At 30.7% G+C, this 27,772-nt stretch overlaps 1 protein-coding gene across 1 annotated transcript; it reads right to left on the bottom strand.

Moving 5' to 3' along the window:
- On the bottom strand, positions 1-27,712 carry LOC145306070 (uncharacterized). The gene is made up of 4 exons (XM_080148000.1): positions 27,538-27,712; positions 26,044-26,094; positions 12,175-12,297; positions 1-924 (listed from the first exon to the last, which is right to left on the bottom strand). The coding sequence occupies exons 1-4, from the start codon at positions 27,634-27,636 to the stop codon at positions 844-846; spliced, it is 354 nt and encodes a 117-aa protein (XP_080004126.1). The 5' UTR covers positions 27,637-27,712; the 3' UTR covers positions 1-843.
- Between the last annotated feature and the right edge of the window lie 60 nt (positions 27,713-27,772).

The raw sequence follows: 27,772 nt of genomic DNA, 5'->3' as shown, positions 1-27,772 counted from the left end.
TTATAATTGAAAAGACTATATTTTCATTTATAAAATGTATACATATAAAATCATTCATCAAAACAATAAAAAAAATAATCAAATTATTAATATACATAAAGATCACAGTAAAATAATAAAAATCTATAAAAAAAAATCATCAATACAATAATAAAAAAGCATGTAATAATTACAGAAAAAACATACTACATATAATAATTTTAATTTAAATCAAATATTTAATAAAAAAAACTAAATGTATCATAAATTGATATTAAAGTATTTTAAAACATTTTAATTTTTTAAAAATTATGTTCAAGTTTTATATCAAATTATTTTTTCATATAAATAAATTTAAACATGAAAAATTGTATTTTTTCTTCAAAAATGTTTAAAATAAAAAAAACCATACTACAGCTGATTTTAGCTGTTTTTCAAAGAAAAACATATTTTGGATTATAATGTTCCATAAAACACATAATTTTTAGAATATCATTGTTCAAAATGATATAATAATTTTTATAATTTCAATATTTTTCACTGAATTATTTAAATTTTACAAAAGTCACTCTGGTTATATGGGTTTTATAGTCTTTAAAACCATAAGATTACAGTAGGATTCCTTACTTTGCATGCCTGCAAATAGGCTGTCATTATTTCAGGTCTAAAAGTTCTTTTTATTCAACTTTTTCTCTATTTTCTAGTTTTTGATAACTATATACACATTTTTTTAAATCACTAAATATTAAGATATATTATTTTTGTTGTAAATTTCTACTTGAATTAATAATGTTCCTTTTAGTTTTTTTTTCACCATAAAATGCAGTTCTTTGCTTTGGGTTTGAATCTCATAGAACGCTTCTATCAGTGGCGGATCAGCCTGATGTCCCTGGGGCCCAGAAGGTGTCTGACATCAATGTAATCTGGGTGGAAGGGAAAGTGCACCTGAAAAGAAAAAGTAAAATATTAAAATTTTTAAAAAATATGAGGTTTTATATTATCATAATTTGTTAAAATATGACTAGTTATTGCCATTTTTATATTATACCACCAACCATTCAATTGTAGCTTGGAAAATGCGTTTTTACTTTTAATATATACATTTTATGAATATTAAGTTTAAAATACATTGAATAGTGTGTAAAGTAACTGTTTTTACATGTATTAAATAAAAAGTCCAAAACTGTTAAAAAAGGACATTTATTAAATAGGGGAGAGACAAAGATTCAAGAAAACGCAAGATATGACATTATTATAAATTTATTTCATTGTAAGATTTCAGTGGTAATGATTAATATCAGACATAATACCAGAGTTATTTTATTTAAGAAGAGGTATCTTTGATATCAGCATATCGAATGTCGAAATAATAGCTGTATTATCATTATAAACCGGCCAGTTTATTTGTGTCTTATGATTTTCTAAATTACTTGTGAGGGTATAATTTGTTTTTAAAATAAAAATCGGCATTCCTTAGGTTTTATGTGACATATCTAAGATTGTATTATGTGCATTTTTAACCAAAAAGCTTCCAAATTTGATTATTCAAACAAGAAAGGTTGCGTCCAAAAGAAACGAAGATTTTCAAAATTCTAATGATTCTAAAGTAAAAGGATCTCGCTAACCGCTAAACCGATATGGCTCTCATTTACGATAAAGCATCTCAGGTCCAGGAAAGTTTCGTAACTATTTCTAGGAAAAGATTCCATCAGCCTTTAAAGATGAATCGTCCTTTGAAAAAAATTACCCTCCCCTAAAATTGTTTTTTACTTTTTCTTTTTAAAATTGAAATTTGAAGTTGGGTTTCGTCTTCCCTCACACCCCTTTCTTTCAAATGCCCCTATGATAGAGTAACAAATAAATTTGTCTAACTAGATAAGTGGTTTTCTCCAAGACTAAAACTGACAGACGTACAAACATAGTTATGTAGCTTCGCTACTCAAAAGAACTACCTAAATTAAATAATTCCAAAACTACCGCTAACCAACAACTAAACATGTATATCAACGCCAAAAAACATGAGCCAACGTTTTGGGAAGGTGATATGGTATCTGAGGAATGATTATTTTCCCTCAAACTTTTGTGTCAAAAAGCAAACTTATTTTGAGGACAAAGTGTAATTTTTTTCTGCTTGTTGGTGTAAAATATAATAAAAGTAATGTATGTCTGTCCATCCTTCCGTGTAAAACAAACCACTTAACCAATAAGGTGTTAATATAAATAAACTTAGGTTTTAGGCTGTTTATGATAAAGTGAGGATGACCTAGGACAAAGTACAAATCCCTAATATCTAATTTTGAATAAGCAAAACTGTCTTATCGCTTGCGTGTTTTCGCTTCCGCATATTATTAGATCTGCATTGTATTTCATATTCGCAAGAAAAACACTATGGCAAATAGATAATAGTGGGTTTTAATCAAAATTGCAAGACAAATAGAAAGGACTAAAAAAGAAATACTGTTCTGATGATTTGATACATGTGGGGAAGTGATTTCACATCATAAAAGTTAATCTGACGGTTCCATATTAAGGTTTAATATGCTGGATGTTTATTTATAGGTGTTCATTCATTACCACAATAAAAAAACTCAGATTATGAACAGGAAACATTTTTACACTTCTAGTGGCCTCTAAGCCTTCCTACCCCACACTTCTTGTGAAATAGCATTAAACCAGCAATTAAAACATTGGCATGTAAAGGGTTTTGCTAGGGGCGTGTAAAACTTTTGATGGAGTGGAGAGCAGGTAAGGGTATGACTACCAAATTTTAGAACCAAGGGGGGTGTTGACACTACTCTAAATCTTACTACACGCATTAGAATATTTAGAAAAACCCACGTATTCATGAAGACTTTCAGCTAACTTGAAAAATTTATTTAATATTACCAAACCTCCAAATACTTCAAAGGCATAAGATGCTTATATTAGGAATGTTTACGTTTATTTTGAACTTAGGAAAATGAATATTTTTCCAAGAAATAAAGACGAAAAAAATTATTGTTTTTAGTCTATTGTATAGAATATAATAAAAGTGATAATGGCTAACTTATTTACATACAAGCGAATAATGTCTAATATTAGCGTCGGCATTGTTACCAACATCTAACATCCAGGGATGGAGTCGGCATTGGACTTGAAATTATACTGGTACCCAAAGTTTAAATCTCAAGATATATCATCCTTTAGATTAAAAAATTTAGAAGGGTTAATTTGTTGAAATCAATTTGGGTTTCAAAACCCCCTATTATTAATCTATTCTACCTTTGTTGATATATTGGTAACACAAAAGTTATACAGAGGAGTTTTGTGAATGTAAATTCCTGTTCCAAAGTTTAATATGCATAAATGTTGTTACGTTCCTCGACGCAAAAGCTTTCAAAGCAACACATGGCTTCCAAAATAAATCACACCAGCTCCGTAATACTTTGCATTGAAGGAGAAATTGTTGGTGCATACTTTTGGGTAGTAAAGTTTCCTTATAATTAGGGTACGTCCGTACGTCCATCAGTCACTCCGTATGTAAAAATTACATTATCTCTCCTACTTCCCATTTTTCTTTTTCTATCGTTCTTTCTGTCTGTCTGTCCCTATGTCTGTCTGTCTGTCTGTCTGTCTGTCTCTCTCTCTCTCTCTCTCTCTCTCTCTCTCTCTCTTTCTCTCTCTCTCTCTCTCTCTCTCTCTTTCTCTCTCTCTCTCTCTCTCTCTCTCTCTCTCTCTCTCTCTCTCTCTCTCTCTCTCTCTCTCTCTTTCTCTCTCTCTTTCTATGTCTGTATGTCTTTTAAGTCTCTCTCATTTTTTCTCTCACTTCTATTGTCTCTGTTAATCTATCATACATTATTATCATACAAGTAAAATTATCTTATTTGGAATAGCTTCCAAGTATTTTTATTCACTTTTTATCTTTAACTCTCTCTCTCTCTCTCTCTCTCTCTCTCTCTCTCTCTCTCTCTCTCTCTCTCTCTCTCTCTCTCTCTCTCTCTCTCTCTCTCTCTCTCTCTCTCTGTCTCTCTCTCTCTGTCTCTCTCTCTCTGTCTCTCTCTTTCTGTCTCTCTCCATCTATCAATTTTATCATCTATCTCTATTTCTCATACAAGTAAATTAATTCCCATTATCTTATCTAATACATAACAGTTTACTGTTCTATATCGAGTTAGAATTCAATAAGAGTTATTAAATCTCGATCTGCCATGTTTAATCCTTAAACAGCTCCTTTCTCCAAAGATAGATATTTCAATAACACTTTGGGTAATTATATTCAAATTTTAGGCTACACGCTGAATCCACGGGTGTTTATATAATGTATACAATTAGAGAGATAAATAGGAAATTGGGGAAATGTTAGCTCAGGATTGGGTTGTAAAAAGTAACATTGTCCAAACTTTTACCCCAATATGCAAAACATAATTCAGCTTGTCAAAATTATTTTGGGAGAGGTGTTAATTTGTCGTTCATTGTTATATCCCTATACAAATCAGAAATAACGTTTTCTAGATATTGGATTTTAGTTATTAATTAGCTGTGTAATACTAAAGACATAGAAAGATCTGTTTGATACACTAGTCCCCAAAATTTTATAATAACGTTTTCATATTTGTTGGCTTAACAACTTTGGGGACTTTGAATTTAGATTAGTTGGTTTACTAAGTTGAGTGTTCAAACGTTTCAACCACTAATTTTATGTTACAGGGGTAATTTTGTGGATCATCATCGGGGATGTACTCAATATCATAAATTGTTGTTTTGTTTTTTTGCTATTTGATACTATTCAAAAATGTAGGAACACCATAGAATCAAACCCACACACGATCAAATTGATGGTCGTTGAAAACAACAAAAATTATCATCATTATTTAGACAAATTGTATTATTTTCTATAAATATTATAACTATATTATTATATTCACGCGACTGACATTAAAGCAGTAAGATTGGATGATGGGTAAAAAAATGCCGGTTCTCAAAGTAGTGCGAGCAGGGGCGTCCAAGCTTTTTTATTTGGGGGGGGGGGTAAAAAATTTTTAAGGGGGGGTAAAATGGCGCGCGAAGCGCGCCGCATATATTTTTACCCCCCCCCCCCCAAAATTTTTACCTCGGGGGTAAAACTTGCTTTGGGGGGGGGGGGAATTATCCCCCGTGAAATCTGTTGGCAGGGGTAAATTTTGTTTACCCCCCCCCCCAAAATTTACCCACGTAGTAAAATTTTTTGGAGGGGTAATTTGAAATGTATAAATATTTAGTAGTAAAACTGCACGTGAAGCGTGCCAAAATTTTTTTTTGTTAGGTATTTTTTATTTTTTGGGGGGGGTAAATACTCCCTCCTAAATGGTTAAGGGTGCCTACGGCACCCCCAAGGTAGGGGTAAATTTTAAATGGGAGGGGTAAAATGAAAAATATTTTGGGGGTGCCTACGGCACTTCCAATTTCGTTTGATAATGGGGTGATAAAATATTATTTAATTTACTTATTTTATCTATAAGATAACAGCGATGCATTCAAGATTTTTTAAAAATAATCGCGATAACTGATATCGGAAATTTGCCTCACACTTCCAATATTGCGTATGAACGCGTACGACTTTGAGAAACGGCAATTTCCTACCCATCATAATAGGAATATATTATGTATTTTAAGCTAAAGTCTTAAGGTTGAGGTGTTGTATTGTATTTACATTGAGGCGTTGTCGATAAGTCATGTCCAGTATATTTTTAAGGCATAATATTAATCTTGCACCAAAAATTATTATAAGTAAAAGTATGCCCCAATTTATTGATAAAGATTACAATTAAATCATTATCGCGATCATATGTAGAGATATTAGGAGACAAGACAATGGACGATAAATTGAAGGACATTTCCAATGATGTTAAACAAAATTACACAATTTAAAAGGTTGGACACTGCTAATTTCATCAAAGAACCAATTTTTTTAGCTGACATTAAATTTTTTACTACATACTTATGTTGATGTAATAACTTGAAAGGAGATCGAAAAAAAGCTAATTTCAATTAGAAAAAAGACAAGCTTCTCTGAAATGCAAAAGATAAATTTTCATGTTATTACTAAGATAAAAATCTTTAATAAGAAAGGAATGTTAAAAAATTAATAATAAAATATTCAAATAAAAAGTCATTAAAATTTTCAAAGACATGCATAATGGTTCTAAAAAAGGATTGTAGAAATTTTTGTACTAGATATTATTATAAGTGGCAAAAAAATAGAAAATGAACATCTTATACACTAATACAAAATGTATGATTTAGAGGGGGTTAAGTAACACCCCCATAAGATATGATAGTTTTTTATTTCTTAACCCCCCCCCCCTCCCCATAAATCTTTTAAAGCATTTATCAGACAATTCTGTACACCCCCCCCCCCCTTTTTATTAAATATTTTACGGAAGTGGGGGAATATAAAGGTCATTAACCCCCTGATAATACTTGAAGTCATACATTATTTTTAATTTGCCGCCAATATTAACCAATCACATGTCTCCGTGTCAAAATACCAGCCTTTTATTGGATGGTTCATTTTCAACGGCAAATTTAGCAAATTTTGTGGCATCTTTATATTTTTAGAATAACAATCCCTTCCCATGGTCGGTTAGTTCGGTTGGTATGGCTTGGTGCCAAAACATGAGAGGCTAACATGCAAAATAAATTTAGATCGTGAATTAATTATACTTAAACCATAAAATGTTACTAAAAGCCTTGCAAATCCTAATTTTAGATTTTTATTCTATGTTATGTAAGGTTAAGTAAAAGTTATTTAGTATATCAGATAATCTATACTCACTGAGAAAATAAAGGTCATTTTAAAAGAAATATAAAAGGTGTTTTTTGCTTTTAAAAAACCTTCACAATGTATGAACACTAACTTTGACAATATTAGAAAGTTAAAAAATTAAAATGCTTGTTGTTGCATTTTTAATAAGTTGTTATTGATTTTAATTTTCTCTAAATATTTCATTTATTTTTTACTAAAAGCAAAGCATTTTTATTTAAGGTTTGTTCAATGGTTTATCTGTTTATCAAAAATAGATAGCTATAGTTGTTAATTAAGACATGTTTGAATCACCCTATCAAAAGCATCGCTTCAATGAAATACCCGAAACAAATTAGGTGCAAATTTAAAATTGTAGTAACTTTAATAATGTTTTTTCAGAAATTCTGTAAGTCTTTTTGAAACAGATTGATACCAATTGGTTAAATAAAGAATTATTCTATCAATTTACAATGAAAAGGATCTTCATATTAGGTAAAATTCACAAGCAAATATCAGGGAGGGAGGGAACAGTGGAGGGCTGTTTATTACTTTAGTCCTTAAAGTTTTATACCAACATTTCTTATTAGTTGGCTTCAAAACTTTGTTTGGTTGGTTTACTGGATGAGTGTCCAAACATTTCATCCACTAATTGTAATCTAAAATGGGGATATTGTGTGTATCATCATTGGGGATGTACATCAATTATCGGCCATTGTCTAATCCCTTTAGATCCCTGAGCAAATAGGCTACTGATGTATTTTTCATCCCCTAAAAATAAACTTTTGTATAATAAATCAAAAATAAAATACACTAGGAGGGGAGGGGGGGGGGTAGAGGATGATGTGGGTAACCTAGCACCCTTTTTAGGATAAACCCCCCTAGATAAAGAATCCTTAACAAAGCTATTAAAGATGGGAATTTTATTTTTTCCCATTATTATGAATTAATAAATTATAAAATGATCATTTGCGTGATTTAATAATTCTTAAATAATGTTTTCATGGTCAGTGCTTTTATTTAAAGATTGGTGTTTATACAATTGACTTCATAACTTAATTTTTTTGTTTGGTTAGGTTAAGTATGGTTAAGTAGAACCCATTAGGTTAAGATCTCTGCAAAATATGTATGGGTAGATGAGGAGGTTAAAAAGGTTCAATTTATTGATTACAATTATAAAAATTCTACAGTTTATAGAAAGCGGTAAATAACATAGTCTTTGTGGAGGGGACATTGGGTTATACATTAAACTGGTACCCAAAGTTTTATAACGTGTTATGTCATTCTTTCACTTAAAAACTTTGGGTACCCTTAATAAATCTTGATTGAAAGGTTTAAATTAACAGTTTCTAAACTATTTTAATTTGTGAATTTGTTTATAATTATTTGGGATGTAATCAATTTATTGTCCATTGTCTTATCCCTCAAGATCCCTTACTAATAAAAAAACATCGGTGATAATATGTGCAAGGTCCATGAAAGGTCAACGAAGGAAGAATTAATCTTCTCCAAAGTTTGGTGTTAACAAAAGTATACATAATTCAAAAGTCCAAAAACATTAGGCAACACTTTTTTATAAATACTTTTTGTAGATTTTTAAAATTCAGCTACTTATTGTGTGGAAAGAGAAAAAGATAAATGAAAACAAGATTACTTCTAAATAGGTTAGCTTGTTTTGGTTACATGGTAGCCCCACAAAGTAATAAAATACATCCCATTCCCATTATTTTCAATTTTAATATTTTTAAAATAAGTGGAGGGGGGGTAGTTCTCGATGGGCAATATATATTTAAGAAATCACAAAAATTATTTTTCCAAATTATTGTCTCTTTTCTATCTAGAAGAAGTTTGAAATACACCTACTTAAAACTAAAAACAAAAGAGATAGATTTTCTATAATTGATTTGTATCAAGTTAATTTTGTATTAGTTTATTCCTGAAAACAACTCTTTCAGCCATTTGATAGCTAAACTTTGGTGGTTAGTAGAATTTTGGGCGTTATACTCAGTACTCCCCCCCCCCCCCTTCCGACAGAGATAACTATTTTAGGTTAGGTTAGGTTATAGGCTAGAAAGTCGAGCGCTGCAGCTAGGCAGGCAAGAGGGCCGAGCGCTGCGGCTAGGCAGGTAAGGGGGCCGAGCGCTGCGGCTAGGCAGGCAGGAGGGCCGAGCGCTGCGGCTAGGCAGGCAGGAGGGCCGAGCGCTGCGGCCAGAGTTCATAGTTCTGTCGGGGGGGAAGGGGGGAGGGGGAAGTACTCAAATTTTCAAAATCGAAAAAAAAATTCTAAGAGAATATTACCGAATTTTGATTGGCTGGTACAAATAAACAATGTCAAAACTTTTCCATTAATTGTTTTTATCAAATTTTTGTTTATCAAAATTGGTGTTAAACATCACTTTGCTTTAATTTGATTAAAATCCCCGATAAAATATCCACAATTCTTGCTTACCACCTTTTTAGCTAAACTAAAAATGACATGAAAATTAACATTACTGCCAAAAAGCGTTTTACGTGTTGCCTTTTTGGCTACAGTAGCTAAAAAAGCAATGGCTTCTTAAATATTATGCAATTATATTTGAAATACATAATAGTTGCTACGGCCCTAGATAGGAAAAGGAATACTCCCCCCCCCCCTCCCCCATATTTTTTAATGGAGTATGAATATGTATTCGTGTATTTTTTGGGGTGGGAAAAAAGTTTGTAGCTATAATTCTAAAAGGGTTGACCAAACCCTTCCTAAAATAGCCAAAAACATGCCAAGCTTCCAGAAAATTGTTTAGAAATAAGCCCAGACGTTTACGAGATCTATTTTTGGCTAAAGTTATTTAGATTATTAAAATCAATTACGATACCTTTTTTTCTTTCGTTAAATTCTTTCTGTCAATTTCTCCTTTGCCGAAAATTATAGTTGATTGGTTTAAATAATGCTAATTAATTTTTAATTTCAATTTGAAACGTTCATTGTGGATTTAGGCTTTTTTCGGAGATGTTGGACATGAAATTGAAAAGATTGAAAACGTTTTTGTAAATTTTGTTAAGTTGGTTTGCGTACTAAAAAATATATTTCATATTAACATATCAAATATATTGTAATTCATAAACAGAGAGAGAAATGACAAAAAGATAGATAGATACATTTTGGATTGATAGATAGATATATTATGGATAGATATATAGATGGATAGAAAGACAGGAATCCGTCCCTTGAAATGAAACTTTAATTTGACAAGGTCCCAGCTCCCCAGTGCAAACTCAAAACAGTAAAATATTATCCAGTAAAATAGCAAAAAGTATTTTTTTTTGTTAATTTTGCCTTATACTTGTTGTTGGTTCTGATATTTTTAATTATATTTATATAGCAAACCAGGAAGCGAAGAGTTGAAATATTTAAAATGGATAATCGTTTAAAAGGTAAGAACACATTATTTTTCTACAAATAGCCAAAAACTTTCCTAGGATCAAATTGTTTTTTCTATAAATCATTGAACATTTTGGTCCAGTTGTTTACAAGATCTTATTGTATACACAAATTTAACCATTTTAGTATTAATATTTGCTATATTTTGTAGAATTTCTCATGTATGGTGTATATGTTATAGTTGTACAGGAAACTCAGGTTCCTTTGTAAATATGTGATCTTATATACCTTAGTTCTACTAACAAAATTTGATGCCATCCCCAATAATCCAGGTTTGGACCCCCCTCCCCCCACCTAATTTTAAAAAATCGTGATAAAATCACCGATTTAAAACACTGAAGGAGTTTCATCAAATTAACGTAACTAAAAAGAAACGTATTATATGTATTTCTCAGTTTGGAAAAGAATAAAAGGTGGGGGTTTGTTTGATTCACATTCAGTTAAAGAGATATTTCTAAAAAATAAATATTACATAATGATATGTTAATGGAAGAAAAAATAATTCTTAGATTTTGCTTTTTAAAAAGCATGTTTTTACATTTGTTTTATTTTTCATTTCATAGATTTTCTCAATGTACTATTTTTGTGTTTACCAACAGTTTAATTATGTATAAGTATAAGTAAAAAAAGGACAAATCAATTTTCTCCCTAATAACTTTAAAACATAATTTATAGATTAAGGTATAGAATTGTGTATCTGCTATTTATAAATCCACGTATTTTTTATTTGTGATAAAGATATATAGTTTAAAACCTGCCAAAAGGTCCCTTGATTAGTTAAGTCTTGACGTTTCAGAGATATTAATGGGCACACGCGAACACTAAATTCTAAACTTTGAAGTTTTTCTTTATAAAAAGATGAGCATAAGAATTTGTATGGTAGTATTTTGATGATCAATAGTGGTCCTTTAATTTTTTGTACATTTTAAAAGCATGGGTCAATTCGTAACGGATAGCTTTTATGTATGTAAATATCGTTCTATCGATTTCAAACTTTGTACGATGATTCCTGTAACAGTTAGGTACAATTTATATGGCATACTAAATCTATAAGCATTACCGGAAAAATTTAGTCCATATTAAACAAGATTTTTAAGCTTTAGAATTTGACTTTACTTTTGGAAAATTCCTGGGACTAGCACATCTCTATAATCAAGCCATAACATGTATACATTTGTTTGCTAATTGTGGAGCCACTTATGTACAAAAAATATAAATGTACAAGAAATTTGTGTCTATTATCGGTCACTAAGTACAAAGCATACACATACTAATGCATATTAAAGTTTCAATCAATTTAAATAATGCATATTACAAAAAATTATCTGTCTATCCATCCATCTATACTATACATCTATTTAATATCTATCTATATTTTATCCATCTCGCTAACCACAGAACAAATTGAGTTTTCCATTTAGGAAAAGCTTTATGTAGGTCACGGTATGGGTTTAGGCTATTTTAACTCTAAAATATTCTTAGTTCGTTTTTTAAAAAGCCCAGAAAAGCTTTTTTTTTAAATTATCAGATTTTTTCCCCGTCCGAATAAATATTTAGTGGTATTTTAGTAAAGAAAAAGAAAATAAATCTATTCATCCATTTATGATCTCAGTCTATCGGCTATCCATCCATTAAATATCTATCTATCAATATTAATTTAAATAATGTACTTGGCAAAAAAAAATTGCACAGCTCATGTGCATAATTTGAAGGAAGGATTTAATCTTTTTATTCAACTATCTATCTATCTATTTTTAGTAGTGAAGCTACTCGATAATTCCCTTTCTGTCCGCCAGTTTGTTTGTTTCACCATAGGGGCAATGCGATTTTTAAAGATAGGCGGCTGAATTTTTTTATGAAGATTCCCTGTAACAATGAGCATAACGTGTGTTTAATGTACTATGTCCGTCAGTGTGTCGGTCATGTATATAAAGACATTAAATATGTTTTCTATTATTTTTTCACAAATGTTTCTACTTATGGAAGTTGTCATCCTTGTTTATCTATCTATCTATACCTGACAAGGACGAATTTTTCGTCGGAGATAGCTTTTTCCATTTTCTTTTCGTCTGAGGCTGGCGGAGAATTTAACTTTACTGTTTTTATTTCTTGACATATTCATATACTCATCCCGGCCTCCCTGAAAAGTAAAAAGATTCATGATACACTTTTGTGTTGTTGTTTTATCAACATATAAGTATATTTTGTTAAAATGTCATTATAATAGTGATATGTCAAAATCAAGTAGCCATGATCACTTTCATTTAATTCAATATAAATCTTGGATCTAAAGGGATAAGACAATTGCTGATAAATTAAGAAAAATCTTCATTAATTATATACAAAATTACCCCTTCTAAAGATTATAATTACTCGATAAGCGTTTGGACACTCAAATTAATAAACTAACCAATCAAATTTAAAGATTTAAAAATGGGGGAGATTTAAAGCCACTATTCGCAAAATTCGGGATTTTGTCGGAAAGGTTTGACACAAAAATGAGTACGGTGTCTTTTTGCGTTGTCTTTTCTGACTTTTATTACACTTTTTTCACTGACTTTTATGTATCCCTTTGTAGGTTTATAGGTCATAAGGGTAACCAAGAACAATCAAAGCCATATGTAGCGGAGCTTTGGGTGCTTGCAGTTTAACAAGGACGATTATGGCAACGAAGCTATAAATAGAAATGAAGGTTTGATTTTCCAGCAATAATAAAATATCATTGTTTAGTTGAAATGTATTTTTTTCTCTGCGTTTTAATGTATAATATAATGCATTTATATTAATAAACAACATTATTTGTTATCATACTTAAAAAATCTTAATAGTAAAAGAAAGTTATAAATATCAAAATGTAATTCATAATCATCTTAGAAAACTAAGAGCTTTGATTAAAAACCTATGAATTATGCTTTTTACAAAAGGTATGGAAAAAGGGCGTTTTGTCAAAACTGCAGAAAACTCTCGTTTTATCAACATTCAATGTGTCGTGTGTCGTCATAATGTCGTTATTTTGCTAATATATCAGCTATTACAACTTTTATTTCACACTAAAAAGTCGACAAAAAGTCGTATATAGTAATTTTTTGCTTTTCTGCTTTTCGCACAGGCGTGAATGAACACCACAAAAAGATCTTTTCCTCTCGTAAACTTTTTCTCTTCAAATTATTGCAGGGTTAAGGGACAGTTATTAACAAGATAACTTTGTATATAGTGCGTTATAGATTGACAGACAGACAGAACGATCAAGACGAAGACCAAACTCCATAACTTTTGCACCACTTTTGACGTCATATTCTCCATCTCTTTTTAGGGGTTTTCTTTCCCACTTCTCCTCTCATCTTCCTCATTATATGACGTCACAGGAATCAAAAGTGACACAAAAGTTATGAAGTTTGGTCTTCGTCAAATCAAAGATCTATAGATGGTTTGAAATGTTCATTTAGTAAAAATATGTCTTTTCACTAGCGAGGTTACTTTCTAAGTAATCTTGTTTTTTGTCTGTATGTCTTCTCTCTTCTCTCTTTCTCTCTCTCTCTCTCTTTGTCTCTCTCTATTCCCCCCCCCCCCTATGAATATCTTTGTCTCTATGTACCACTCTCTAACAAGAAGTAATTTTTTTATGAATAAAAGTCCCTTCATATCAACTAATGATATGTCTCTGTTTTAAAAGATTTAATGGTTCAAGTATATCATATCTTAAAACTAAAGTATCTGCCTTTGGCAGACTTTAACTGTACTGTCCTTTTACTGTAATGAAATGCCTCTAAAACCCATTTAGTTTTACTGTGTATGATTACTGTTTAGCCTTCATTACCACATAGGTATCAAATCATTACAGGAATTGGACTGCAAATTAAACAGGAACCCAAAGATTTATAACTACGGTTTCTCATTTGTTTGCTATGAAACTTTTGGGTACTTTTTACTGAATTTTGATTGGTTGGTTCCAAACTATATTGTTGAAAATATTTTATCAAAATTTAATCTATGGAAGGTGTAATTGGTAATGTATCTTAATTTATTGTCCATAGTCTTATCCCTCAATGCAAGTATATGTTATTACAACAGCACTAATTTCCCCTCCTCCTATCTAACACTCCAAGTTGGTGCTTGTATGGAATTGCGAAACACTAGTGATTACAAAATTATGCGGAATTCAAGACACACCACATATGATTACTAGTCAAATGAAAAGGAAATTACGAATAAAAAGCTATGTCAAACTGTGTTCTTTAAAACCCGCCAAATTTCATTTTCTTACGTAGCATAAGTTCTGAAAACTTTTTAGGTAATAAACGATATATACAAGGACTGCAGAGGTAATGTGGAGTTTTGGGGGATAAATACGAAATTTATAAACAAACAGTAAACTATAATACAGAAAAATTCATATCAAGCAAAGTATATTGAAGAAGATTACGTTTTTTAATAAAAGATATATTAAGAACAAATTTTGGCAAAATTTGTTGGAAGCTATGGACACTATACTGTCAAGTATCATAATTTTACTAAAGGTAAAGGAAAAAGTAAACCATTTTTCAAAAAGCAAGAATGATTACCTCCAATAGCAACGCAGTTATTGATTAAACCTACAGTAAGAGACTAGGAAGATAAAGAAATAGAAAAAAGAGAAAAAAACAGAGAAAATAGAGAAAGAAAGTAAAAGATATAGAAGAAAATAGAGTGGTAGACAGAGATCGCATGTCGATTTTATTTCAGTCATCACCTCCTTATTGACAAAAGTTAACAGAAACCATTGCATTTGTATGTCAAATCAAAGGTGTCACATTTGTTGTATAAGAGTTAAAAAGATTTAAATGGGGCATGTCTTGACAACGAAAAAGAAAAAAATCACTTCTCCCTACATCCGTGGATTTTCGCACAATTAGTGTAATCTTCATGTAACCCTTTTATTTCAGGGATTCAGTCCCCAATGGTTTTAAGCATGGGCAAGGGCAACCCAATTGAATTGAGATAAGGGAGGCATACCCTCACCTTTCTAAAAAGGGCTACAACCTCTGGCAAGACCTGGTGCACGCCACTGCTTTTAATGTTTGTAAAAATTAGAGACTAAAAGAGTTTTAGATTAATTTTTTAATGTCATTATCCTCTCCCTCCTGTTTTTTCTTAATATTTTTTATTGAGATAGATAGATTAAAGTAAAAAGAAGGTAAGAGAAAGAGAGAGTTTTACAAAAAGACAGCTCGAGAAAAGATAGACACCCCTCCAAAAAGTTCACGTCTTCTTTAGACCATTAAGAAGCTTCTATAATTATCAATCTCTCTGGCTATTTACGTTATCGAATTATAAAAAATTGAGAAAAACAAATTTAAAAATAACATTATATTAGCTGATTTTAGTTAAGTAAAATAAAATAATCGTTTTGGGATTGTAAATAGTTTTAAATTCCTTATCATCAAAAGCATGAAAGGGAGGAGATATTTGATTTTAAAATAAACTGGTCCCCAGAGTTTTATAAACACAATCTCTCATTAGTTGGCCAAAAACTTTAGATAATTGTACAAACCTTCGAAATTCAAACTTTTATAAAAAAAATTCATAATGAGTGACTTAGTCTATAATAATTAGCGTTCAATGTCTTATCCATTAAGATCCCTGATTTTTCTTAGTCTTTTCTTAATTCTTTGTCTGCCCTGTCAAATAACAGGTCGGCAATGGTTAAAAGAAACTGCTTAACAAATCATAAATAATAATAAAAATAATTTAATGAGCACGAATTCAATGTAAATATTATAAACAAAAGCTCTTTTAGTTCTCCAGGGATAGTAGGGAGGGGACATTGGACTATAAATTCCAATGGTACCCAAAGTTTTGTAACCACAAAATCTTAATCGTTGGCTAAAAAACTTTGGGTACTTGAGTTTTTACTGAAAAACCTTTTTTTTAACAATAAGTAAAACAGTCCCCCCTAGGATTGAAGATCTAGGGGGTATACTACAACCCCCCAAAAGAGATATGGTCCTATAAAAAATGATTCCCAATCCAAAATTTCTTGGGGTGAAGCAAGAATTTTATCAAATTTAAATATCAAAATTAAAATTATATACTAGAATTTGTTTTGTTTCTACACCACAAAGATCGTATTTTTGATGGTTTAATTAGAGCATTAGAAAATAAAACACAATAATTTTTGTCATACTTTAACCGTTTAAAGCACAGCTTTTCTTAAACTTTGGTTACCTACTCAGGATTCTTTAGGGATTATAAACAAAAGTATATATAATTTATAATTTTATAATTTTTTATATCTTATTAAATTGGAAGATAAGTATGGAGACTGACATTTTAAACCAACCAAACACGAAGCAAAGTAACCAAAGTATTTAAGCCAGCAAAAGAGAGAACCTTATTTTAATAATGCAATTTTAAATGATATTTTAACTTTAAATATATTGCTTAGTTATGTAATACTTTTTATATATGAAACACTTTTTTATGATGTTGCCTAAAAACTATATGTGTAAGGTAAAGTAGTTTTACTAAAATGTTTAAAAATAAGAAGAAAAAGGCTATCAATTGTCATTTTTACCATATTGGAGTTTAAGATTATTTTATATTCCATAAATTTTAATCATAATTATTGCCTGTCTTTCCTTTATACACTTTATACTCCTCCCTATCCCTATCTCTCTCTTACTTTTCCTTTTCTCTCTCTCTCTCTCTCTCTCTCTCTCTCTCTCTCTCTCTCTCTCTCTCTCTCTCTCTCTCTCTCTCTCTCTCACCGCTCTGATTTCGAACAAAGTTGCTTAAATTGGATGTAATACTATTGTTATTTTCCAGTATGTTAGTAAATAAATGTATGTGTACTACACTACATCCATATGTCAAAGTTCAAAACCTAGCAAAAACTATACATAATTTTTGGCTAAATTTTAAGTAGAGTAAAGACATCCATGCTTTTTCATAATTCATAGTATTTTAATGTTTCTGATAGTTTCCTAAAGTTTCATTATATTTAGAAACATACTTACCAAAAGTAATAAAGAAACAAACGAAAACAACAACCCATCCCCGCTCCCTTATTTTAAATTTATTTTAAAGATAAGGAGTGAGGGGATTTTTAAGTTCGACTAAGCACTTTAAGGAAAACCACCTAACAATAAGTGATTCTTACCCCCAAACTATAGAAACCTGTTCTGTCATCAGTTAGCTTGAAATTATTGAGGGGATATGTAGGGCAAAGCATCATTCACCAAAGAAGTAATTAATTTTTATTATGATTCTAGGGAAATTAATTTACTATCCAATCCCAAAAGTAAAAAAAAACATCTTTAAAATGAAACTAAGAAAACTATTGAGTCTCTAATACCTTTTTTGCTATAATTTTAAAAATTTGGTGTATTGATTTAGATAAGGCAATTCGCACGGTTTTTTATTACCAAGAATTCGGGCGTCAAAAACAGGGACTTTTATTATGAGAAACAAGGACAATTATGTGATAAGCAACATAGCATTGTCGCCCAGGGATAGGGCAATGGATAATGAATCATTATTTTCCCCAATATGATAAATAAACTTACTCCTTTAGCCAGTGAAGGAGGGGACATTGGATTGTTAATTCTGCTTGTCCCAAAAGTTTTTTCAATAACGTTTTCTTATTCGTTAGCTCAACAACTTTGGAGACTTTAAGTGAATTTTAATTGGTTGGTTCATTAAGTTGAGTGTTTAAACGTTTCAACCACTAATCATAATCTACAGAAGTGGTAATATTGTGTAAATACATTAGTTTATCGGCCATTGTCTTATCCCTTTAGATCCCTTTCCCATAGTAGATTCAAACTATAGGTGGAATAGGTACTTGTCTAGTACAACCTCTACTTTTGGAGTGTAGAATCAATTGCAGCCTTTTCTATTCTTTCCTAATTACTATTGATTCTTTTTTCAGAACACATGTATTGACACAGACTAAATTTGGCATGGTTACCTATTAAGGCTAGGGACGACAAGGTTTATTTACTAACAGGACGAGCTCAGTGCCTTGGCCAATAAACAGGCACAGGTCAATTGATTGTAAAATTAGGACTTTCAGAAAAAGGTCATACAATTTAAGGGTTTCTGCAATTATGGAAATGTTAGCTTTACGTTACTAGGACAGGGTTAATTGGGCTGTAAATTATTCTGGATTCTATGTCTTTATATCCACGTTCTCTCATTCGTAAGCTCAAAAAATGTAGACTTTTAATAAATTTTAATTGGGTTGTACAAATCTTTAATGTTCAAATCTTTCAACCAATTATTTTCATCTACAGAAATGGTAATTTTGTTTATCGTATTGGGAGTATATATCAATTTATCGTTTTATGATCTTATCACTCAAAAAGCATTAAATATCTCCTTTTACGTCAAGCATTATATGTATTTTTATTCTAAATCTAATGAATGAACAAATAAGAATCTGCCGATCTTAACAATTGTTTCGGATGAACTAACATTCTCTAATTATACAGAAGCTTCGCTGCAAAAAATGGTCTATATGTATGGATGGATATTTAAAGTACGGGATAGGGATGATTATTCACAAATTTAAATCATAAGTGTATTATTTTTTTGCTTTTATTTCTGTATTAATAATTCTATCAGACACCAATATTTTTTTAATAGACTGATCTTTTAAAATCCTTAATTAGTCATTTAACCAAACATTCAAATCAAGTGATTAGTTTTTATAGTACTAGCGGCTTCGCCCCTAGCATCTAGGGGCTTTGCCCTAAGAGATTTGATCAAACCAATTTTTCGTATTTTAGATTTAAAAGAATAATTTTTCAAAAAAATTTTTCTTTGGGGGGGGGGGGGGGTAGTCGACCCCTTTTATTTTGATTTTAGGTTTAAAAAGAAAGAAAAAATATATTTTTTTTTTTTTGGGGGGGGGGTATTTTTCATTTTTTGGGGGGTTGGGGGTGTCCCACCCCCCCAAGAAAATAGTTAAAAACCTTCCCGGGACCTATGAGAAGCTACCCTGTAAAGGAGAACCCGATCGGTTCAGCGGTTAGCGAGATCCTACGCTACAAACAAACAGACAAACAGACAGACAAACAAACAGACAGACAGACAGACATCGTTCTACTTTGTATTATAGATTAGTAGTAAATCATCCTAGTTAAATAATTCTATAATCACAAACAAACAAAATTAGATTTAAATTGATTAAAATGAATGAACATTATTCCCCCAATCCCATGCTAAAAGTGTAGTCTATTTATTGTTTTTGAGAGGGGTTCAAGGTCTACGTGAGATAAAATATACTTTGCATCAAGGGATATGTAAATTTAATAAAAATAGCCTGAAACCTGTCCATTCCTATCAATAAGCTATTCTGAAAATTGTGAACTGAATGCTTCAGCCGTTTACGATATCTTATTGGGAAAAAACTTACATCAAGTTAATTATAATTACAAAATTTATGTAGGTGTGTTTGTCCTGTTAGATCTTGTAAACTATAAATGAATCAATTAAATAACCTTTTCCCATACAAAAATTTGTTAAAAAAGATAAAAATAATATTTTGGGGTATAAGCCTCAACTAATATAAATCTTTTTCATATATTTTTATTTTGTTTTGATTCTTTTTCCTTTTCCCTTAAATTATCCCCTATGCAATGATGCATATGATTTTAAAACCATGTAAGGGCTCATTCTTGGGTTTTTTATTAGGGGGATGGATAAAAGTTTATTTTTGGATATCAAATATCTATGCACTAGCTATTAAGCCCGTAGAAGCTTTCCCCCATTTTCAATTTTAGTTTTAAAAAGAAAGGTAAACAAAAAATTGGAAGGGTAACTCTTTTCTAGATATCCTCCCCCAAAATAGTTATAAACCATTCCTGGACCTATGAAAAACTATATTGTAAAGGAGAACCATATCGGTTCAGGGGTTAGCAAGATCCTTTATTAAAATAATTTCATTTATGTTTGTTACTTTATAATCATGCAAAGCCTGTTCTATAAGTTGCAATATTTTCGTTTCACTATAAAAAGAAACAAAACATGCTTATAATGGATTAAAATCACTACATATTTATTCTGTTTCCGTTTTGCGTATCTTCAAGAATTATCTATATCTACCTTCCTATATTTATTTGTATGTTTAGACTAATAAAATACTCATGTCATATAAATATGTATCCAATGTTCTTATATTCGATACCTTGGGTAACTATATGTAAGCTAACGCTAATCATCGCCAAATTTGTAGAATAGCAGCAAAAACGGTAATCTCTTGCATATTACGCTAGGGTTGTGTAGACATTGGATAATTTTTATTGGGTTAATAATCACAAAAATACATTTTAAATCCCCATTCCCCCTCTTTACATTCTTCCAATATGGCCATTAAAACACCCGAAATTTTGAGGGAGGATTTACCTCCCAACCCAAAGAACCTAAAGAAACGTATGAAGCAATAAATTAGTACTTCGTTATTTAACACCAATCCTTTAAAAAAATTGCTTCTGGAAAAAAAACCTTCCCGATTTTTTTACTTTTTCATTTTAAAATCAAAATAGAAATTGGGGATGGTTTTGATTTACCACCCACCTAAAAAAGCCTATAATAATATATATAATGTAGCCAAGCCGCAATGATCCATCAGAAGCCTACTACAATATGTTTGTAAAAATAAACACAATCTTTGTAACGAGGCTTTAATTGATTTTCAATCTATATTTCTCAGGCTAACAGAGGATTTCGACTACAAACATTACGTCCGTCTTGTCTGTTAAGATCTCTCAACAGCTATAATGCAACGAAAAATGTGTGTTTAAACGATAACAAGATTGCTTTTTTTTTAGAGGGATGGGTGTGTTTTTACGACCTTTTTGATGTGTTATATACCCCCTGTAAATAGCTTAAAACCTGACATGGAGTAATATATAACTTTTCTCACATTGTGAATCGGTACAGCCATGAATTTACAAAAATAAAAAATATAACTTACTACTTTATAATATAGAAAAATATTTTCAAATTATTTTTCTTTAAAAATCCCATCCCTCGTATATGTGAGCCTTTTTCGGCCCCACCTATCGTTCAAATTTGAAAAGGGGCTTAATTGAGCTTTTTACAAAACATATATTTATAAATAATAATTTTAAACAAACTAGTAGCTTCTCCCGTAGCCTCTATAGTGGATTAGGGGTGTGCCCTCCTAAACGATTAAACTAAAGAGGAGGTGGATTTTTTTCTCTGACACTTTCCTCATGTCAAATAGCCTAAAACATGCTCTACAATTAAAAATAAGTCTTACAAACAATGAAACAAATTATAGGTATTTGGGTATAGGTCAACGAAGGATAAATTTATTAACCTCCCAATTCTTAAAAATGTAAAATCAAACATTTATAAGCAAAATTAGTGTAAAAATAAATCTTGTTCAGAAAGTAGATGGTTATGTGTTTATTTATCCATTAAGATTACGTAAATGGCTTATATATCATTTTTTTTTTGTAAAAGGAAAATAATTGTTTACGGTTTCCTTCTTGGCAGGTTTAAGGCTATTTTGTTGGGATGAAAATACCCCCACAAGACATTTGACCCCAATACATGCTATTACCCATTCCCTAAATATTGCCAAAGGGGTCGAAATCACTAGAGGATAGGGGCAATGCCATTAGTTAATTAAAAGGTATCTTGTCTCACAAGTGGAAAAAGAAACTTTAAAGATTAATCGTAAATGATTAAAAAAGACTTCCTAATTAAAAGCAAAAAAATGCATAGAAGAAATACAATTAGAAGTCTCATAAAAAATATAAATATTATTTCAAGTATCCATGTAAACTTGATGATTGTTAAACAAATGTATTTGCATCTTATTTTATAATGGCATATTGTTATTGATATCAACAAAGAAAAATATTATTTTTTAAGGTGCCAAAACAGATCCTCTTGTTTTGAGCTTTCTACGAAATCTCTATTGTTTAAAAGGGTAAGGTGATGAGTTAGTTAAAAAGTAGGGCTTGTTAGGGGTTACTATGCTTCATTAGACAGTATAAAATCAAAACTGAATAGGGTACATTGGGAGAGTGTAGAGGAGATAATTTTTTTCCCAATGCCTTACCCCTGTGGGGAGTCCTAACATTGCGAGGCCTATACCTGCAGAGGCCTAATCATACGTAGCGGGGTTACAAAGCACACATATAACCTAACCTAACCTGACCCAAAGTAATAAACAAACGAAAAAATATTCAACTCCACTTTTTTTTATATAAGTTATTATTCGTAATTAAGGGGGGGGGGGGTTCAGTACTTAACATGTTACTTTGTTTGTGAGCGCCTTAAAACTATACGTTTTTGATTTTATGAAAATGAGTAAAAATCAGTTACACTGTCCTAAATATTGTTCTATTTTGATAAATATCATGTCAATCTGAGTTCAAGAATAAAAGTTGCACCCTCTTAATCATTTAAATAAGGATTCAGTAGAGATATGACAGTGGATTATATATTACTTCTAGATCTAATTATGAAAAACAAAATTACTCCTTTGTAAAGTGTTAATTTGTCTGACGAATTCCCCCTTCCCCCTCACCTTTTCTTTCATTTTCCACAAACTATTAGCTAACCAATGACAGAAAAATTTTAGTTCATTGCCCCCTCCCCCCTCCATTATTTTTACTCTTTCTGTTTTAAACTTTTAAAAAATACCAATATTGAAGTTTCAGATATAAAAAAAATCATTTTTATTCCACTTCTGTCTAAAATCATCGAACTTTGATACAAAAAAATCCTCCATTTTCTAAAATTCAAATTTCTTTGTTTTTGTAAAATATTGAAATATTGGAACTCTTCGAATAAAAGAAAAAAACAAGTATAATAAATTTCATAGAAAATAAAACAGAAAAAAAGCCATGGAAGGGTGGGACAGTAGTCTGTAAATTACACTAGTACCCAAAGTTTTATAGCCATGTTATCTTATTCGTTGTTAAAACATCTGAGTATTTTTTTAATTGGTTGGTTCAAAACTAATAATATAACAAACAATAATTTACAGAGGGAGTAATTTTGTCTGTCACAATTAGTGATGTATATAATTATATCCTCCATTATCTTATCCCGTAAGATCCTAAGATAAAGCACAGTGATAACTTAAATTCAGAGTAAGAGAATCAAAGGCCAAAAGAATAAGAAATGCGTGAAAAATAATATTTGAAAAAAATCAGCTTGACCAAAATTTGAGGATGATTGTTAAGCTGAAAAGACAAAAATTGAGGCAAGCAGGAAAAGGGAATAAGAATATGAAAAACTTTGTTTATAAAGGTTTCATTCCTTGTCAAAGGTGATAGGTTCAAATCTCAGCCCAGCACGTTAAATACTGTTCCTACAGTGAGCGACACAAATAATTAAAGAAGGGAAAATGACTTGGCCCATACAGGTGCAACTCATTAACATGCACAGCTTGGACTTCCAGACAAAGGCAATCAAAAGGTTGGTTTTCTGAGAGGCGTCCAGAGAGATACACCAAAATAAGTTATGGTCTTCAAAACTTTCAATGATAAAAAATCAGATTTTTTAAAGTAAACTAAAACCTTTGTTCTTTACTAAAATTTGTTTTTAAGAAAACAAGTTTATTTTCTTGATATTTGAAATATCTTTATTTCTCCTTAAATGATACCAGGGTTGGGTTTTGGAGGGGCTGATCCATTGGGCCAAATAAAAATATTTCTACTGCAGATAAGGGAAAGAGATGACACTAGAGTGTAAATCATACTTGTACCCAAAATTTATAGTCATGGTCTCTTATTAAAATACGTTTTAAACCTTGCTTGGGTTATACTGCAAAATAACATTTAAAATCTACACAAATAATGATTTTGTGAATCATAATTGGGAATTACATCAATGAATCTTCCATTTGAAACAACCAATTAAAATTTGATAATAGCACCAAAAGTGTTCAAAAAGCAACGAAGTAGATATGTGGTTATAAAACTTTGGGGGCCTATGTAATTTACAGTCCAATGTCCCCTCCCATCCTAGTATTTCTTAAGCTTAAATCCTAATGAACTAGTGTATTATAATATATTTGCAACTTTATCTGTGAAAGCTCAAGAATTACTATTCAGATGAAGAAAAAAAATATGTTCAATACTACGGTTTCACAATGTAGTTAAAAATTTGGCTCGTTTCAAGTAGCGAACTTACTTTTTAGGACTCTAGGGGCATTTGAGGTGTGGAAAATGAGGGAAATCGACCCCCTCCCTTTACAATTTTTATAAAGCATTAATTGACAACAATTTGGTACTCCTTTTTATACTGCTTTTAATGAACTCTAAAAAGCACAAAAATCGCAAACTTAATATTGTGCCAAAAAAAAGTATTTTTTGTTGCAAAGCCAAAAATTGACAGCGATTTTATTCAATTTTAATCATATACATTTTTTAATACTTTAGTTTATACTTTAAAAATTTTAAAGAATAAAACCTAAAAAAATATCCTATAAATTTACTAAGAAAAACAAATGTGTAAAAGAACCCTCTTTTATTATAGTTCTTCTATGGATAAAGTTCTAAATTCGAAACTATTCCCTCTTAATTGTAGTTCCTTCCTGGCAAAAGTCACTAAATTTTCAAATTCACCTCTTAATTTTAGTTACTTTGTGACAGAAGGCCAAAAAAATTTAAGGTAAGCCCTCTTTTTTTTAAATTGCTCTACGGAATTTTTTTTTGTAAAATACCGCTCTACATGGTAGTTCTTCTATAGCTAGAACATTTAACGGGCAAAAAAGGACCCCTCTTTATTGTACTAACTCTATGGTTAAAATACCTAAATTTGTATTCAATTGTTATTACTGATTGCGTTACCAACAGGGATTTAATAACATGTCATTTTAGGATAAATTAAGGATTGGAGGATTTTTTTGTAGACAACCATTTGATAAACTATTTTTCCTAAAATCCTAACATTCCATTTTTGGAAATTTGTTAAGCCTTTTATAAAAAAAGTTTTATGTATATTCTTTAAAACTTATAATACTTTTTTACATGTTAGGTCTAGGTTCGAACCTATCATACCCAAAACTATTAGATAAGTTTATAGTAATCTTGAATAGACCTTTCCTTATATCCCTGGTTGTTCTACAGGCTTAGCATCTTAATTTTGTCATTAAGAGATGTTTTACAAAGAATCAGTGAAGGGAGGATAGATTAATGAAAGATAAGTTTTTTCTCCATGATCAACTTCTTAAATTGATTGCTGTTATCACAAGTGCACAATAGTGGGTAGATATATGATTCGTGTAGTAATTTGTTAGGCAATATCATGTTTATAATAAGTCATTCATTACCATTTTAATAAAATGTTATGTAGTTTTGGAACTTATAAAATAATTTACTGCAAGCAACCATTTTTTTATCCCTCTATTTAGAAGAAAAAAAGTAAAATAAAACACTTCTTTCCCAAATATTTGTTTCAGAGTTTCTTTTAAATGTAACAATAAATTTTAAATTAAGAACATTACTGATAAAATATGGACAGTTTTAATTATATTACCGACAAAATAACGAAAGACAGAATAACATACAAAAAGAAAAGAGCTTTAATCTGCATTAAATTGAAAGATATGTATAGGGGAAAAAATCCTCCAAATTTGAAAATTCATAAATTCTTTGAACAAACCATTTACAGGCAGACATTGTTTAAGCCTAATTGGACATTAAAAGTCAAATTTAGCCCTAGTTAACCCATGTAAAAATAATATATTTTTTTACTCAAAAGTTATTGCGATTGTCAAAAAATATGTTACTCGTTAATATTTTATATTTTGCTTAACTTAAAAATATAAAAAAAAAAACAATTTAATTCATGGATTAACCAACTGTTTCTTGAAACTTCGATGGACTTACAGACCGATGTTACAAAAATATTTTACCTGTTTTAAAATGCTTCGCTTATGTCGCTTTTTGTCCAATGATTTCATGCCCTAAGATAAAAAAATAGTTTAATTCATATTAATGTTAAATGATTAAATTGATTATATATAAAAAAAAATTTACCACAATAATTATAAACTACGAATGTCAAATTTTTAAAAATTGATTCATTATAAAATCTGCAAATATGCATCAAAAGTTTGTGCTGTTGTATTAATGTCATTTCTGTTCCGATGTTTTGATTATATAGTTGAATATATTTACTAAAGTGAAGCATACTAAAAAGCATATGGTGTAGGACTTTTAAAATTTCTACTTTGGATATTACAAATTCGACAACATCCATAAGTCGCGTTGCTCGATTATGAATGAATTTTTTAAATACAAAGAAATAAGGGAAACCAATATACACAGTGAATCAAAGAGTTTAGATGCTGATTGGGCTTGATGTTTCAACCATTTACCATGAAAACAAGCCAAGAAAAAAACATGAAAACTTTTATGACGGACAGACATATGTACAGTACACATAGAAATTTTAAAAAATGAGTAGCTTCGCTACTAAAATGAGTTGACATCTTTTAAAGTGACATTATCTTTAAGCTGTTAAAATTAAGCCTATAATCATGGTTTTAAAAAAGAAAACGCTAATCTTTCATTTTCTTTAATCCTTTTGAATTATAAAAGGATATTTTCATATGTGTGTCTTTTTTTTTTAAATTTTACGCCAAATATAAAAAAGAACCTCATCCATTGCGGGCTCATAGCTATTTTGGTTGACAGTATCAAAAAACTTCCAAGTTGAAATGTATATGTTTTTTTTAAAGTGCCTATCGAACATTTAACCCATACCCTTCTCCCATTTTTAAAATAAATCTTATGAAAAGTTGGAGTGTAATTATTTTGTGTTTTACCCCTGCAGATCTTTAATCCTTCGCGCTGTCCTGTTTCTAAATTAAACTTTCCTAATCTAACCTAACACAATCTATAATACAAAGTAGAACGATGTCTGTCTGTTTGTTTGTCTGTTTGTTTGTAACGAAGGATCTCGCTAACCGCTGAACCGATCGGATTCTCCTTAACAGGGTAGCTTCTCATAGGTCCCGGGAAGGTTTATAACTATTTTCTTGGGGGGTGGGACACCCCGACCCCCCCCAAAAAATGAAAAATCCCCCCCCCAAAAAAAAAAAAATTTCGCCCCCCCCCAAAAATTTTTTTTACTTTTTCTTTTAAAATCTAAAATAAGAAATTTAATTATTAAATTCGACTCTCTCCTCAAGTCCCCCTAGAGGCCTATAGGGGCGTAGCCGCTAGTATAAAATAAAGCAAGAAGACGATAAACTAGCTCTTCAAATAAGGGGGGTGGGGGAATTGTGCTTGACTATGCACTTTGAGGTGTACTTCCAAAATTAGTAATCTCAAACATGTATCTTCCATTGTACAAACCCTTACTAATTTAAAGTAAGATACCTACCATTCAATAAAATTCATACCTGTGAGTTATTACTGGAGTCTTTGACTGTATGGATCTTTAAGATTTGCTCCATGCGTCGCGTAGCGTTCTTTTTTCTTTTCTGGATACCCAAAAGCATGCTTAGACCCTCGTTGGCGGATGATCCCTGGTTTTCGGAGATTTTTTCTTCTGAAACTCCTGTTTACAGGATTAATTAAATGGGTCCGAAGTATAATTTTACATAGATATAAGAAATTAGTTTTTGGTTTATATTA

The sequence above is a fragment of the Acartia tonsa genome, chromosome 14 (genome assembly GCF_053477335.1).
Source record: "Acartia tonsa isolate MP-2025a chromosome 14, ASM5347733v1, whole genome shotgun sequence".
NCBI lineage: Eukaryota > Metazoa > Arthropoda > Copepoda > Calanoida > Acartiidae > Acartia > Acartia tonsa.
This window is presented reverse-complemented; position numbering and strand designations above follow the sequence as displayed.